The following is a 14,252-nucleotide window of genomic DNA, read 5'->3' as shown; positions in this document are numbered from 1 at the left end:
CTAGAGCACTGCGATTCCAATCGCACAAGAGCACTATATATCTTAATCACTTTATGAATGCAAAATAATGGCAAGATTAATGAAATATCACGAAGACTTTTTTATCTAAAGCTCTATGTAGCAAGTCCTTTTGTAGGCCTCGGACCAGTGTGGTCGAAACGTCTCCTCCAAGCAAATTATATACTCGAACAGTACCTAAGGTAGGACCTAGAGTACCTTTTTTCGTTTCTCGGGGGACATACGACCTTATTAAATTACGACGGTTTTAGTTGACTGTTCGCAATGTCATTATAGGAAAAATAGCAATCCTCGCCTCTCTGCCTGCCCTATCGCCCTGCCTTGTCCTTCCGGGTCCGTACGCCTGAACTCATGCTTGATTTTGCTTGCCATGCCAGTGTAGTGCCGACTGGGGCGAAAACATTGCCGTAAACTCCATCGCGAAAAGAAAAGCAAAGTGGAACGAATTGAAAATGCATCGCAAGTAGGACGAGTGTGTCATGAATATCGTGAGCCTCGTGCAATATCGTAAGTGATGGTGCCGTATCGGTGCCAGATTAGTAGAAGTTTTAAGTATTAGGCCGTGCCTACAAACGGCAACGGGGGTATCTCAGCGTAAACCGGTGTAGAGTCGAATGTAAAGTAGAACGTCCAATGGCAACCGATAAGCGTCTCAAATATCTACGGTTGTTCGTAGTGGGATGCGGAACGGCGTGTGATGTGGTTATGAAGAATTCAACTCCAGAGATTTTGTTCAGCCGTAGAGGGGGACCGGAGTGGCGTAGGTCGATGTAGCCGGGTAGATATCATCGAACAAATCCGCAGGCATGTGGTGATGATGGAAACCCTGCTGGAAGGGAAGCTTGAAACCCATGGCTACCTGCTCCTCGACAAACAAGGCGACGCCCTTAAATGCCTTGCTAGAATACTTCTCGAAGATAGCCCTGTGATGCTCGCGGCCGATCTCGCAGCACTCAAACATAGCCACAACCAGGGGTTTCAGTTGGGTGAACGTGTAGCCGGAGTAGTGAACATGCTCATGAGTCTAAAAATCAGAGTTAGATATGCACAGACGTCATAGTAGAAGAAAAGACTTACCCATCCGCCTTTGCCCAGCATTAAGCGGGCGAGGCATAGAGAACCAGCGGCCAAGTAGCTAGGAGGGCTAGCAACAAAACGTTCGTCCATGATAGTAATCTCGAGGAGATACTTAGCAAGAGTTCGGATCTCACTGCAATAATCGTCCGCCTTGCTGGTGCGTCTCAAAAAGCTCATCGGTCCAGGCCAACCCAACTGGAAATCAAGCATGCTGAGCATGAAGCGCTCAGCCTTGAGGATGTCTTCCTGCGTGTAGCCGTTGTCCACCATATAGACAACTTCCTGCACAGAGGGACAGTTGATTTCCTCGTACTTGGCGGCGAGGAGAAGAGCTGTAGCGCCAACAAGCTGGAGCTTTCCAATCGAGACGACCTTGACAGAAAGGAAGCGATCGATGTAATTGACAGCCAGGAACAGAGTCTCAGGTAGAAGTGTGAAACGAGTATGAACTTGGATAACCCAGTCCATGAGGACAGCTCGCATCGACCATTGGATGTCCGTTTGGGAGTCCATGTAATGGGGGTTGGGTAGCATATCCATCTACGTTAAAGAATATTAGCAAATATGTCAACAGAATTTTACTACCCAGGCTTTCTCACCTCCATCTCTCTCATGTACTGAAAGATGTCGTCGCCATACTCGGTGACCATACTGATATCGTTGTCTTCCTCAGCTTGGCTCGCGTCGCCTTTATTGTTGTCTACGGTGATACGTTTGGCATTCTCAATCTCCGCAATACCCTTCCTTGTCAACTTAGGCGGCATGACGACCATAGTCACACCACCTGTTGTGTTATCACGGCAGGAATGAGCTGTCGAGTAGCCTTGATCGTCGTAGTAATCGGCGTCTTCGTAATCCGAAAGGTCGGCCTGATTGTCGACTTGGTCCTCCTCGTAAATCGGTAGTGGAGAAAGGTTCGACAGAACTGGCTGGACAGCGCGATCGTTCGATGAATCACGTTCTTCCTCGGAGAAGTCGATGCTGGGAGAATGCCACTCGGTAGGGGCGCCCTTAGAGTAGTAAAGCACCGAATCGTAGGACTTCTTTCTCTCAGGTACAAGCGCGGGATACTTTTCGTCGGCAAGCTCCTCGTTGAGCTCCTCTACAGCGTCCAAGTAGACAGCTTCGGTTACGTCGTCCTCGGTTCGGAGAGAAATAGAGGTACCGCTGTGTTGAGATTGATCGAGACTCGCTTCGGGGTGGGATTCGTGTTGGACTGTAACCCAATTCTCGCTGTCGTCTAGCGATTGAGTATCGTAACTCGAGGCAGTAGAGGCTCGACCCGCCTTATTAAAAGGGCGTTGTGGGACGTCTAGGTTGTCTTTCTTAGGTTGGTCGCTGTAGACATTAAGAGGCGCGATGCGTTTCTCGGCGTGATGTTGTTGGGAGAGAGGTTGCAGATGTGATTGAGAAGAAATAAGTTGGACATGTGATTGCTGTTGACTAGCTGTTGCCCTAAGGTGGTGCATCGACGCGGAAGGAACAAGTGATTTCTTCGGGGGTCGTTGCGCCGGTTGCAAGAACGCCTCTTTTGTGCTAGCGTGGCTTCTATTCTCCTGACCTGCTAGAATAGCTTGCGTGGAAAGACCATTGTTCCTTGTTGTTAGGGCGCTTCCCTCGTAGGTCGTTGTGGGCTTCGCTCGACCGTTCAACTCGTTCGCCATCACGTTCTTGGAAGAGAGACCGAGGACCGATTTGGTAACAAGTAAGTTGCCGGTGGACTTGTGACGATGGTGGAGTCCTCTGTTGGTAACGGGGGGGATATTCTCGTTGTTGGCTCGCTTCGAAATCCCGAATCCGGGACGGTAAGGCTATTCGATGAAGAGGTTAGCTTTTGTCCAGTGGTATGTCTCAGCTAAACAATAGATAGACAATGTTCGACGTCGTCAGGAGTTAATACAGTATAATTGGTGACATTATGCCGATTACAGTGCAAACAATGGCTTAGTTAAGGCAGCTGTAGCTGTGGCGCTGTAGTGTGTTGTGGGTATCGGGACATCAAGCAAAACAACAAAGAAATAGAGTAGTAAATCAGGGGAAAGAATTCGAATGGGATGAAGCTTACCATAGCATCCATAATGTGCGAATTACACGCAGAGTCGATGCTCTAGAGGCGTGATTTAGAGACGCGACGGAAAGGGGATGGAGAGCTTTTAGTCCAAGACCCCTAGCTCTAGAGATTAGGGAGTTAAGGGACTATGTCGACAACCAGTCAATAGACTAATAAATCAAGGTGACTCCTAATTAAGAACATGCAACTAGAGTGATATCTCTAGTGAATCTGTCAGTGGATTGAACATGAGGTGAGGTGAGTTAGGATGCTTTGTGTGGTGTTGTGGTTGTGGGTGTAAGTGATAAATGTTGAAATGTTGCCCAGTCTATTGTTGATGTATGTAAGTACATCCGTAGAGCTGGTCGCACATGAATAAGGTAATTAAACTGTCAAACCCAGCTTTTTTTTTACTGGAGCTTGTTCATTGGCGCCGTTGCTAGGTACAATGATTGGGTACAATGGTACGGTGGATCGTGCATAAACAAAAGGGGGTACGTACCTTGAATATTAGGAATCAACACCGATGCTGGGATGATCCTCTCTAGCTTGCATATAAGCACTTAATTAAGTACTTATGTATCTGTTCCTGGTGTTCGCCGGTGACTCTGGCAACGAGAAATATGCGGAGTGACGATGACAATTATTTATCTGATCGATGAAGGTTTGATCTCGTCCTATGCCGGATCCGCGGTAACCATCGAAACTTGTCGACGATGACCCAGACGATGAAGGAACCTTTTCCTCTGAAAATGCGAAACCCGCAAGCAAAATAAAAGAAAACAAGGAAATGAAGAAAAGAAAAAAACAGGACCGACGTCAAGCAGAAGTCGTAGTCACAGATTTAGCGACAATTTATAGAATGTTACAAAGTCGGCGACGAGAAAGTTGACGACAAAAAAATATTATCGCCGACTTCGTATGTAGAGAGAAGTCTCAGCTCCCAACGAGATGGAAAATTGCAGGGCCAATCAAAAAACAAATTCAGTGCTGTGAAGAGTAGAGAGAAGGTATTTTTTTATTGATATCTGCGAAGAGGCAGAAGAGGGGAAGGATGAAGAGGTTGTAGATTGTGATGGGCAAGTTTGTCGGAATGGAAGAGGAAAGCAGATGTTTTTGATGCCGACTGGTGATGATTGATTGTTGATGTTGATTTTTTGGAACGGATTCCCCACGGCTGCAGCCAACCTCTCTCCTAGAAGCAGAAACAGCAGCCTCAGAATGACCACTAATGCAGTATTGAACCAATAATGAACCAAGACCGTGGATCAGTGTACGTAGTGTGCGCAGTGCACCCCAGTATACCTTGTCCAGTAATCAGGGTAATCCAGCTTCAGAAACCATCCACGGATTGGATGGCCACCAAAAGTGTTAGCATTTTACTGGCCCGATTAGGAAATCAGCATGAATGTACGTAGTTCGGAAAAGGCTGTGGAGGTGAACAATCAAAACAAACAAATCGCGATACGGATAATAATAACCCTGACCCTTGTCTTAATTCCATCTCGTTGCCCAGGCCAAATCGAGTCGGCACATGCAGAATGTGGAACTATGAAACAATTTACGAATTTATGTACGCGGATGGCCGACGCGCACAGACCTTAGACCCGTACAAAGTTTCGTAACCGGCTATTCGGTTCTTTAGATAATCCGGTCAATGCCCCCACCATGCAGGTGAGTAAACACGTCTTAGCGCCTGAGGCATCATTCTCAAAGTTCCCCAAATATCCTGTTCTCACTTTCCATTTTACCCCACCTGAATCTCAAAAGGTTCATCGTCAGTGGTCAATGCGTCATCGTCAAACAATGACGTAGCAGCACTCAGCTTCGCGTCTCCCATCCATTAGATTCCATTTCAACTTTTCAATAAATCACTCATAACTAGTTTCTTTTATCTTATCTTATATTCCAACACCTTGCATATTATTTTATAACCCGTCCCAAATTATCCTATTTACATGCGACAAGCTTAATTTCCACTTTCTCATACTAATCGTCTAATTCAAATTTGATGCGCTCGTCGCGTTGAATCTTGGAACAAGATCACGAATCTGACCCGAAGTCACGTGACGCCATTTCGCTGGTGATTTCCAAGGTTCTTACTGCGCTGACGACGGCGCATCAGCTCTACATCCTCCCCCAAGGGATTACTACTCTCCTAAATGTGTCGGAGAGTTCATATACATCTATGCGACACAATTTTCATCTGCCGCAAAACTTACTAATGCTATGGAGAGATCATATTCCACATTCAATCATATGTCACCAGGTGGCGCAAATGGGCTTCCACCGGATAGGATGGCCATAGAGAATGTTGGCTGCACTAGCGACTTATTACGACCGACTAATGGGTGTATTTTCATGCAGATTAATGGGTAATAATCATGCGCAAAGTATCGTGGTCGTCCACTTTGCGCCACGACGATTTTTTGTCTTTGCGCTTCTTTAGCAATTTAATTGATTTTTGCTGTGGATGTGATGGTATGGCCTGGAACACACATTATTGGAATACGACACCTCATATTCGAATTCTGGTTGGATGGAAGGGAAGAACCCCCTCTCTTCAAATAGGTAGCTTGTCCGGTCTTAGCTGAACCAGGAACTTGGATTTTCGCGCAAGATACTAAACCGCAATAGTCTCTCGTCTTGTCTTAATTCCTTGATGATTCCTTAAAATATCGGAAATGTCATCAAGGGATGATGGTTGCCATTTTGTATGCGCCATAACGCCATGGTGACCATGGATCGCAACTGAAAAAAATTTCATAAGGATTGAGTCTAGGTAGTTCTTGAAGGACGTCTTACGTCGCCTCAATGATGTGACATGCATGCGCATCATGTCGTCTCCCTCAAACCGTTGCAGCAAATGTGAGATGACAGCCGCAGCGAAGTCGCATAGTTTTTCCATTGGGCAGAAAGTGACTAAGCCCTAAGAGTAGATATCACACATAATAGAAAGGCGGGAAACATAAAAAAGTGACAAGTAACGGCAGGCAAATGCGCTTCGATAGGACATCCAAGATAGCAAATCAAAGCGTCGCAAAAGCGTACGACGCCACATACATGAAATACCTAGCTAGTAATTACGGGGATACCGAGGTTAGATAGCCAATGTTAGGGCTATTATATACACTTAATTATGCTATATTTACCAATGATGCTTTATCCTCTCTATTGAGGGTTATTATCTAGTTAATTGGAAAGATAGGAGAACGTAGATAATTATCGTGGCGATATGCGGAGGTTGGATAAAAAAATTACTCGCTTTCTTGCTTGGCTAATAAGTAACCTGTCGCAGTCGGCCGCGATATGACGAACTCCGATGTCGATCTTTTTTCGATGGCGCCTTTTTCCCCCTTCTGTTTCCGGCGGGACATCCTAAGGTCAGACGGACAGGCAGAACGGAGTCGCCAGGACCAGACGGGAAAAAAAGACCGCAGATAGAGAAATCTCATCAAGTGCGGTGTAGATCAACCAGACCGAGCATGCAAAAATTAGACCATGATGCTAACATTGTTGGCAGTCCATTGGACACTTCGTGGTTCGATCTATCATACATAAGCGGTCAAGATAAAGAAGGGGGCACTAACCCAGGTTCTTCAATGTACCATGTCAAAATTGAAGAGACGACATGTATGCGCCTACTCTGCGCCGATGCGCTGCTTCAATAAATTGATGATTTTCTCATGTTATTATTAGGCTAAGAATCAAGAAAGGAGGGACATATTTGTGAAACCTGAAAGATGGTCGCGACCCTGTTCAGTTTTCCCGTTTGTTTGTTTTGAAGTTGACTCGATTAGGCGAACAAACGAACGGGTTTATTAAAGAGTCGCGGGTGTTTACGAACGATAGTCAGCAGCCAACCAAGGCGAAGGTGGCGCGTGGAGAAACCAAGTTGTTGGGCGATCCGCAAGTTGCGCCTAATGGGTAGTCTATCAGCTTGGTCGAAAGGATCTGAGCTTGTCAGAAACTGCTGTTATTCCCAGGGTCTGATTCGATCCAAGTGGATGAAACTCGTCGCCAGCGCATACCACCGCAGATAATCCAAGAGCTCCAATGCTTTCTACTTTTTCTATCTACCTACTACTTTTTCCAAACCTATACAATTCTTTTCCGTGTTGAATTATAGCGGAACCTTTCCTATTTCTTCCACTTGGTATCCCACTTTCATGGGTCCTATCGCGAGAGCCGGCACTTGTTAGTGGGTATTTGTCCAACCCTACCTGTGAGACTGTGTGTCACTCGCTTCGACTCAGGTACAATAGATATCGTCAATAATTACATACACTACTACCATTAGGTACTTTACTTACCTACATAGCTCTAGCTTATTCGGCATCCTGATTGCTTGCGCAATTTCTAGCACCGAGGCACCGTACTCATACCGAAGTGGTTAAACATAGAAACAGCCCTGGGACATGGGGCTGGATCCCAATCTTTTTGTGCTCTTTTCTTTTTTATTCCTCTGTTCTATCTAGCGTGGCATGGAGTAGTAAAGTACATGCATACACTAAAACTGTACCTAGGACATATTCAGGCCATGGCATATGATGATGGCAACCTTTTTGGCGTCCATCAAGGGCCCTGTTTGTCTGCAACCAGCGTGTCTCTCGTTCCCCATTCTTTAGTCCCCGTTCGCCAGCGATGAATTGCGAATTCTAGATGCAGCTTTTCGCTCCCGCGCCCACTCACACAACTGCGTAAAGACCCTCTAAGTATCCTCTAGACGGGTCTGGGGGCTCCTCCGAGTGGTCATCATGTCAGTCTATGTATCTACACTACTGCGTACGTACCCTACCCAGTTTTGCTGGGCACAACTTTTCAGAGGGTCCCCAATCCCTGTCCCAGCCAAAACTGGCGCATCCAAGAATCCATCTCATTGGCCGGATACACAGTTTAGCTGCCCGCTTTGCTCACCTCAACTCGCATACGACTCTCTTCGTTTGCGACCACGAACTATACGGGGCTGGTACATGGTCGCCAACTTGGACACCTGACATCGATTATCAGTTTAGATTCTACCATCTATCCGCGCTGCGCCTTTGCGAAGCAGCCTTTTATAGAATTGGAAAATCAAGTAAGATGAGTTTGCGCTTCTGATAATACCTAATGACAAAAATGGTACAACATGATGCGCAAAAACCTCGATTTGTTCTCTTCATCTAAGCTCGAGCCTCAGACTTGGCATTTATCTACTCTCCCTGACTTGGCGACACCTCTCCCCATGGTGGCGCATAGCAATTTAAGTGGTATTCAGCGTCAATCGCAACTCGCGCAAAAGCGTACGTCAGGAATAGGTAGGTAACGAAGCTGAATAGACGCCAATATGATCGGTGGCTGCCATCTGACGGGCATCCCCTGATGGAATAAGGAGGATGACACACGCGAATGCGCTAGTGTGAGCGACTGTATGTTTACGAGTGTGGATGTATTGTGTATGTATACGTGTGAATGCGCGCGCGTGTATATATAGGGATATGTGCCTGGATCGAGAAAAGACCGGGTGATTCCGTAACCTGCTTTTACCTTACTTAGACAAGTCAGGCTCGTGAACGTATCTGACCTGCCGGAAGCGCGCAATATCAATGGCTGTGCATCCACGGGATTTCAAGGCAAGTAAGGAGATTCCTCGCAATGCGCAAATTCAGGGTCAAGGAGCTACGTTGTTTGCGCTCACACATTTGTGTCAAGTTCTGAGACTTTTTGTTATTTTTTTTCTCTATCGGATCGGCCAGATCTTGTATGTATGTCGTCCATTCAGTCAAATCAGTCGCACTCCCTATGTCTCTTTCTATATTAGAAAATAGACGAGCAGGAGAATAGATGAAGTTACATACATACACATGTACATTACATATGTAGTAATAGTAGTAGTTCAGTGCCTCCTGACAGCTCTTTTTATGCGAGCTGGCGCTTCGTTCTTAGTATACCTAATGCAGCGCAGCGCAGGGCGCCATCGGACTCCCTATGCGGGTATTACCTACACAATACGCTGAGGTACATATATAGCGTATTGTAGAGGAGGTAAGAAGGTAGGTATCCTTACCTTAGAGAGGTATCGCGGCCGGGGCCAACGAATCGCAAAAGATGATATGTGACGCTCTACTGCATGTATGGACCAGACACGTCCAATAGCAGTATAGAGGAGGTGTTATTGTATATGTATGTATATGTATGGTTCCTAATTATTGTATAATACATCCGATGTTTGCGACCAGGTACATGACCACTACTTAGATGTAGATAGTCGGTAGTACTAACATTTATTATTGTTGATGTTTTTGTTATGATTGTTGTTATTGATAAGTTTTCTCCCATTTCCATTTTTACGTTTATATAGAATTGATTTCTACTTTATACATTTAATGTATATGAATAAATTTGAATTTACTTTGGTCTTTCCTGAATTGTTAGACATTTATTATATTAGATGTACTGACAAACCTAAAAGCGCGGTTTGTACGATGCTGCCCTTGTCGTGTGAGGACATTAAACTATGGCTGTCAGCTAGTCGCATTCGATGTCGATCATGTACCTAACAGTTGTATATGATGTACCTTTTTCTAAACGGCGCACTTTGGAAACTGGAGGAATGCCAAAGACATTGGGGACAACGACGCCAGTTCCCATGAATTAATTTACTTTTGACTTATCTATAAAGGTTCTATGGTATATATTATAATTGTTTTTTACATTAGCAAATAGAAATTTATACGTCTTAAATTCTTCGTAAGAAATGGGTGATATGATGATGGGATGGGATGGAATAGATGACAAGGTACTTCGCGACTTGGCTAAAGGTACTTCGGCTCGACTGTTATTTTCCCCCTTCTGAGTTTATTAGTGGCACCGTTCTCTTCGGCTTGGTGCATCGCTAAAAGAAGCCTACAGGCATTATTAGCCAGGTATGTACCTGGCATTTAGCGGTATTGGATATTGGATAGTGCGGATATGCGCTGGTCATGGCCTCTCTCCAGGGCCATCACCCCCGCCCGCCGTCGCCTAAATTATCAGGCAGGTACCTACGATACCTACTATTTACCTACTATTATACCTGGACTTACCTGGACTGGGGCCTGAATGTACCTACTTAGTGGTCGGCATGCAACTTGTGTGGGAAGGGCTTTTTTGGGGACTCACGCTGCAAAACCTCACTCTTCTCTTCCACCTCCTCTTTCACAAATCCCCGAATTCTCGACCAGATCCCATCCAACATCCTCTCATCTACTCTGGTAAGTTTTTCTACTTCATCACCATCCTCCCTGTCACCCATATTGCAACTAGATTTCACAAAAACAACTGGAATCCTGTCTCCCGACACTGACACCTTGACGGTCCAGGTCGATCGGGGGCCTTCTAAACCTCAAGGTCGAGTTCGTGCATCTCTGAGCACACAACACTATCCATTCTTCTCTTTTGTAAGGTTTTTTAGCATTGACACCTAACGCGATCAAGTATTCACTTCATTTATACCCCTATCTATCCGTTCTACCCTTCCCAGTTGTCGCCCACTTTCGACACTTCTGGTCGTCCATGATTCTTCGCTCTGCAGCCAAAGTTGGCCAGGACGAGAGACACCCAGTCAACTCCACTACATACACAGATGCGAAACTATTCTACCATATAGCATCTCTTCTAATCATTCGCAAACTAACCTGCTTCGAGATTATTTAGTTCTGGGGACTTGTTCCTGCTCATCCAACTTTTCCTCCACTTCCTTGCGATCGGCATTGACCGCCTCGCCCATACTTGTCCATACGTATATCGTGGTTACAAATACTTGTAATCCTATTCGAACACAAGAGGCGGGAACTCGAATAAACAATATTATATCGCAATAGTGTCATCGGGTTTTGCGGCCGACCAAATCCCACTCGGTCCCCTTTTCCGCAATCAGCCCGAATTCGGACGGCAGTGAGCGCTTTTCATCAAATTGAGCATTAGCTGCGCTCAAACCGACGAGATCGCTCTACACACGCAAGCCATCCGTGAAGCAGGCGGAATGGCGTCTGCTTCGCCCATTGACAATTACCCATCCGCTTCTACCGGCACCAATAGTGGGAGTGCCTCACCTCGACAGCCCATAACTCCGAAACATGTTCAATTCGAACTTCTTTTTCCCGAATCCCCCCAATACCGTGCGCGAATCCCATTGCGTGTACAAATATTCCCTCACGATGACACGGAATCGATAATTTCGACCGTTAAAAACTTCTATGGTCTCTACCATGGGGGCAAGGGTGTTAGTCAAGGTGTCAGTTTCGAGGACGATCGGGGTAATACTCTCATCGCACGATATGAGAACTTCAGCAATAATATGGTTGTATATGTAAGGGTCATTGAGGAGTCTCCTCCACCCGCAGGCGCTTTTGGCCAAAATGGATTTCCCGCACCGGGGCCAGTCGAATATAGTGCTCAACCATCAGGGCACCATATCTCAAGGCCTGCGTCGAGGACTTCCAGGAAGCGCAGTCCATCTCCTAACGGGGGTCGTGGTAGGCGTAGCGCGTCTGCTAGCACGAATCCTACTGTCGGGAAGAAAGGTCGCTCGCGCTCTACAAAAAACCGTGGTGCGAACTACGATAACCGTAGCGATAGCATCAATGGTTACAGTAGTGGGGATGGCGCACCTGCTTCTGTATCAAGCAAAGCAAAGGAACAAATCGGCAACACCGATATTAGTGTTGAAAACATAGTAGAAGGTGGTCGCCGAAAGCGCGCAAAGTTTGAGAGCTCGGTAAGTCAACTTGACGCCCAGCGTTCAACAACTAAACTGTCTCATCCATACTAAACAAAAACTACCTATAGGAATTGCCTCTTTTTGCGCCGCCTCAAATGCCCGCTGCCACCTCCAATCCCTCTGTCTCCCCTGTTCGCCGAGTCGAACATCCGCGGCCGGCTTTCCCGTTCGCACATCCTGGGCAGAGCGTTTTTTCAAATGCTCGAGCACTCCAATCCCCACAAAGTTATAATAATGGATATGGCCAAGCAGGCATGTTTGCGACGCCGGTGAGCGACTCCCGTCGTCATCGTGGCAGTATCGGATATCCAAACAATGGTGTCATCTTGCCAACTCCTGATCCCACCATAGGAAGCTGTGTGTCCGAGGAAGATAAAGATGTTGCCATCCAACTAATGAGGTTGGGCGACATGTCCAACATATCTCACGGCAGGACTTCCGCCTCGACATTAGATGATACATTCAGCGGCAAAGCTGATATCGCTTCGTCAACGGGTGCTACTAGTGATGCCGACAGCGAAAGCGAAAGTGAATTGCCTCCTCCAAAGCGTCGCCAGAAGCTCGACCTAGCTGGCGGCAACCGTAAGATCTACCAGACTACACACAGCCATTTTATGCCACCGCGCGACAGCGCCGATGCTAGCGGCGACGACGCTGACTACGAAGATGGCATTGAAGATGGTCCTGTTAAGGAAACGAAATCAAATGAGCCCAAGCCCAAGGCCCCACAAAACGGCAAATCGCAAGCGCCGGGGGTGAAGCCCATTAAGACCAAAGCCCCTAGAGCACCTAAGACTACCAAGGCGAAGAAAGCAAACGCACCTGCTGTTCCTAGCACAATGGTCCCAATGTCGCCCGCGTCTTTGCCAAATCAGTCGCGAAAGCCTTCGATTGCCTCGGCTACCACTGCTCCGGGACAGCCGGGAGACGACGATCAACCCGATCTATCCACCAAGCCGCGTTGCCAAAGATGTCGCAAGAGCAAGAAAGGATGCGACCGACAGCGGCCATGTGGTCGTTGCCGCGATGCCGGCCTCAGCGCCGACCAATGCATTAGCGAAGACGAGGGTAATGGTCGAAAGGGTCGCTACGGCCGCCATATGGGTGTTCCCATCAAAACAGCCGAAATTCCCGGGCCGCCTACCCTCCTTCCTGCTGCTCCTATCGCGGCGCCCGCTGTAGCAGGTGACAAAAACAAGAAGCGAAAGCGGTAGGTCACCCGTCATGGGACTACGCTTGGCAGCGCATCGAAACCCGGCAACACATATGACCCGTAGGTCCATTGGGAGTATTTCTCTCTCTTGACTGCGTCTGCTCTTGGGTGTTGAGCTTCGAATCTATTGGTTTCGATTATCCGAAACATCTCTGGCTGGATACATATGTGTCCTAGACACCGCACTACATTACGCTATACAATTCTACAATAGAATACACCCTCATATGGGTGTAGTGTGCACGTTTCCGCTGGTGCGAAAATATGGGGGGTCGGGGAGTTGGGTGGCGGTATGCTTGTCTTGTTTCCCTTCGTCGGAGTTTTATTCCTATCGGAATCGGAAGAGGCGTAAAGGGAACAGGTACTTAATATGAGCCGCGAGGCTGTTACACTCCTTTTTTTTTAATCGAAAATATTTACGCCGGGAACGATTATCTTGCGAAGGGGTTATCTGCGAATTGGCGTTGGATCATACTTGCTTGTCGACATTGTCGTTCCCAACGTCGCCCACCTTTGCTACAAGCCGCTTGACCAACCCATTGGCTCAAGAAAGAACAGTAGGAAGTGAGCTTTGGAAAAGAAGAAAAAAAGAAAACGATATTCTAAAATTCCAAGTGTGTTTTCAAATGGGAGAAGACGGGACGGCGGCGGCAAGGAGAACAAAAATTCGGAGTGTCGCAAGGTTTCTGTTTGGGAGGTTCGAGGGATAACACTGCTCAAGTGCTCAAAACTGTCGATTCGTCATTGACATGACAGGGCGCAAGAATGGGCTGGATTAGGAGCCCAATTACGGAGGTGGGAAATTGTGTGCGCGCGCTGAGACGGGGTTGTTATCCTGCTTCTCTTATATCTTTTTTTTGGACGGTTGATACTTGCTTTTGAAGCTTTTCGCATTGTGTGTCTCTGTCTGTTTTCTTCTTCTCTTTTCCTTTGACCTTTTTTTTTTTTTTTTTTGCCTCTATCGCTAGCTAGCGAGAATGAAATGTTAGGTATCATGAAAAAATAACTCTAGCTACAAATATAAACGATGTTCATAATAATTTATATGGGGGTATATTTGTGTGCGTGTGGATGTGTCGTCGCATAGTCCATCCGGGTTAACGGGTATGATGATCTCAACACATGTAAGTCAATGCATAAGGTAGAGATATAAA

At 46.6% G+C, this 14,252-nt stretch overlaps 2 protein-coding genes across 2 annotated transcripts; one reads left to right on the top strand and one right to left on the bottom strand.

Moving 5' to 3' along the window:
• Window positions 1-76: 76 nt before the first annotated feature.
• On the bottom strand, window positions 77-3,669 carry F4822DRAFT_394330 (cyclin-like protein). The gene is made up of 5 exons (XM_051457349.1): window positions 3,648-3,669; window positions 3,161-3,473; window positions 1,695-2,906; window positions 1,096-1,635; window positions 77-1,042 (listed from the first exon to the last, which is right to left on the bottom strand). Exons 2-5 carry the CDS (start codon window positions 3,170-3,172, stop codon window positions 752-754), a joined length of 2,055 nt encoding a protein of 684 aa, XP_051316516.1. The 5' UTR covers window positions 3,173-3,473; window positions 3,648-3,669; the 3' UTR covers window positions 77-751.
• Window positions 3,670-11,012: 7,343 nt separating this feature from the next.
• Window positions 11,013-13,469, top strand: F4822DRAFT_162502 (uncharacterized protein). Its single transcript, XM_051453153.1, has 2 exons — window positions 11,013-11,882; window positions 11,954-13,469. Exons 1-2 carry the CDS (start codon window positions 11,148-11,150, stop codon window positions 13,097-13,099), a joined length of 1,881 nt encoding a protein of 626 aa, XP_051316515.1. The 5' UTR covers window positions 11,013-11,147; the 3' UTR covers window positions 13,100-13,469.
• The last annotated feature ends 783 nt before the right edge of the window (window positions 13,470-14,252 follow it).

This window comes from Hypoxylon trugodes (assembly GCF_022578975.1).
Source record: "Hypoxylon trugodes strain CBS 135444 unplaced genomic scaffold F4822scaffold_3, whole genome shotgun sequence".
NCBI classification, from domain to species: Eukaryota; Fungi; Ascomycota; class Sordariomycetes; order Xylariales; family Hypoxylaceae; genus Hypoxylon; species Hypoxylon trugodes.
The sequence above is the reverse complement of the archived record's forward strand: the minus strand, read 5'-3'. Positions and strand labels throughout refer to the sequence as shown.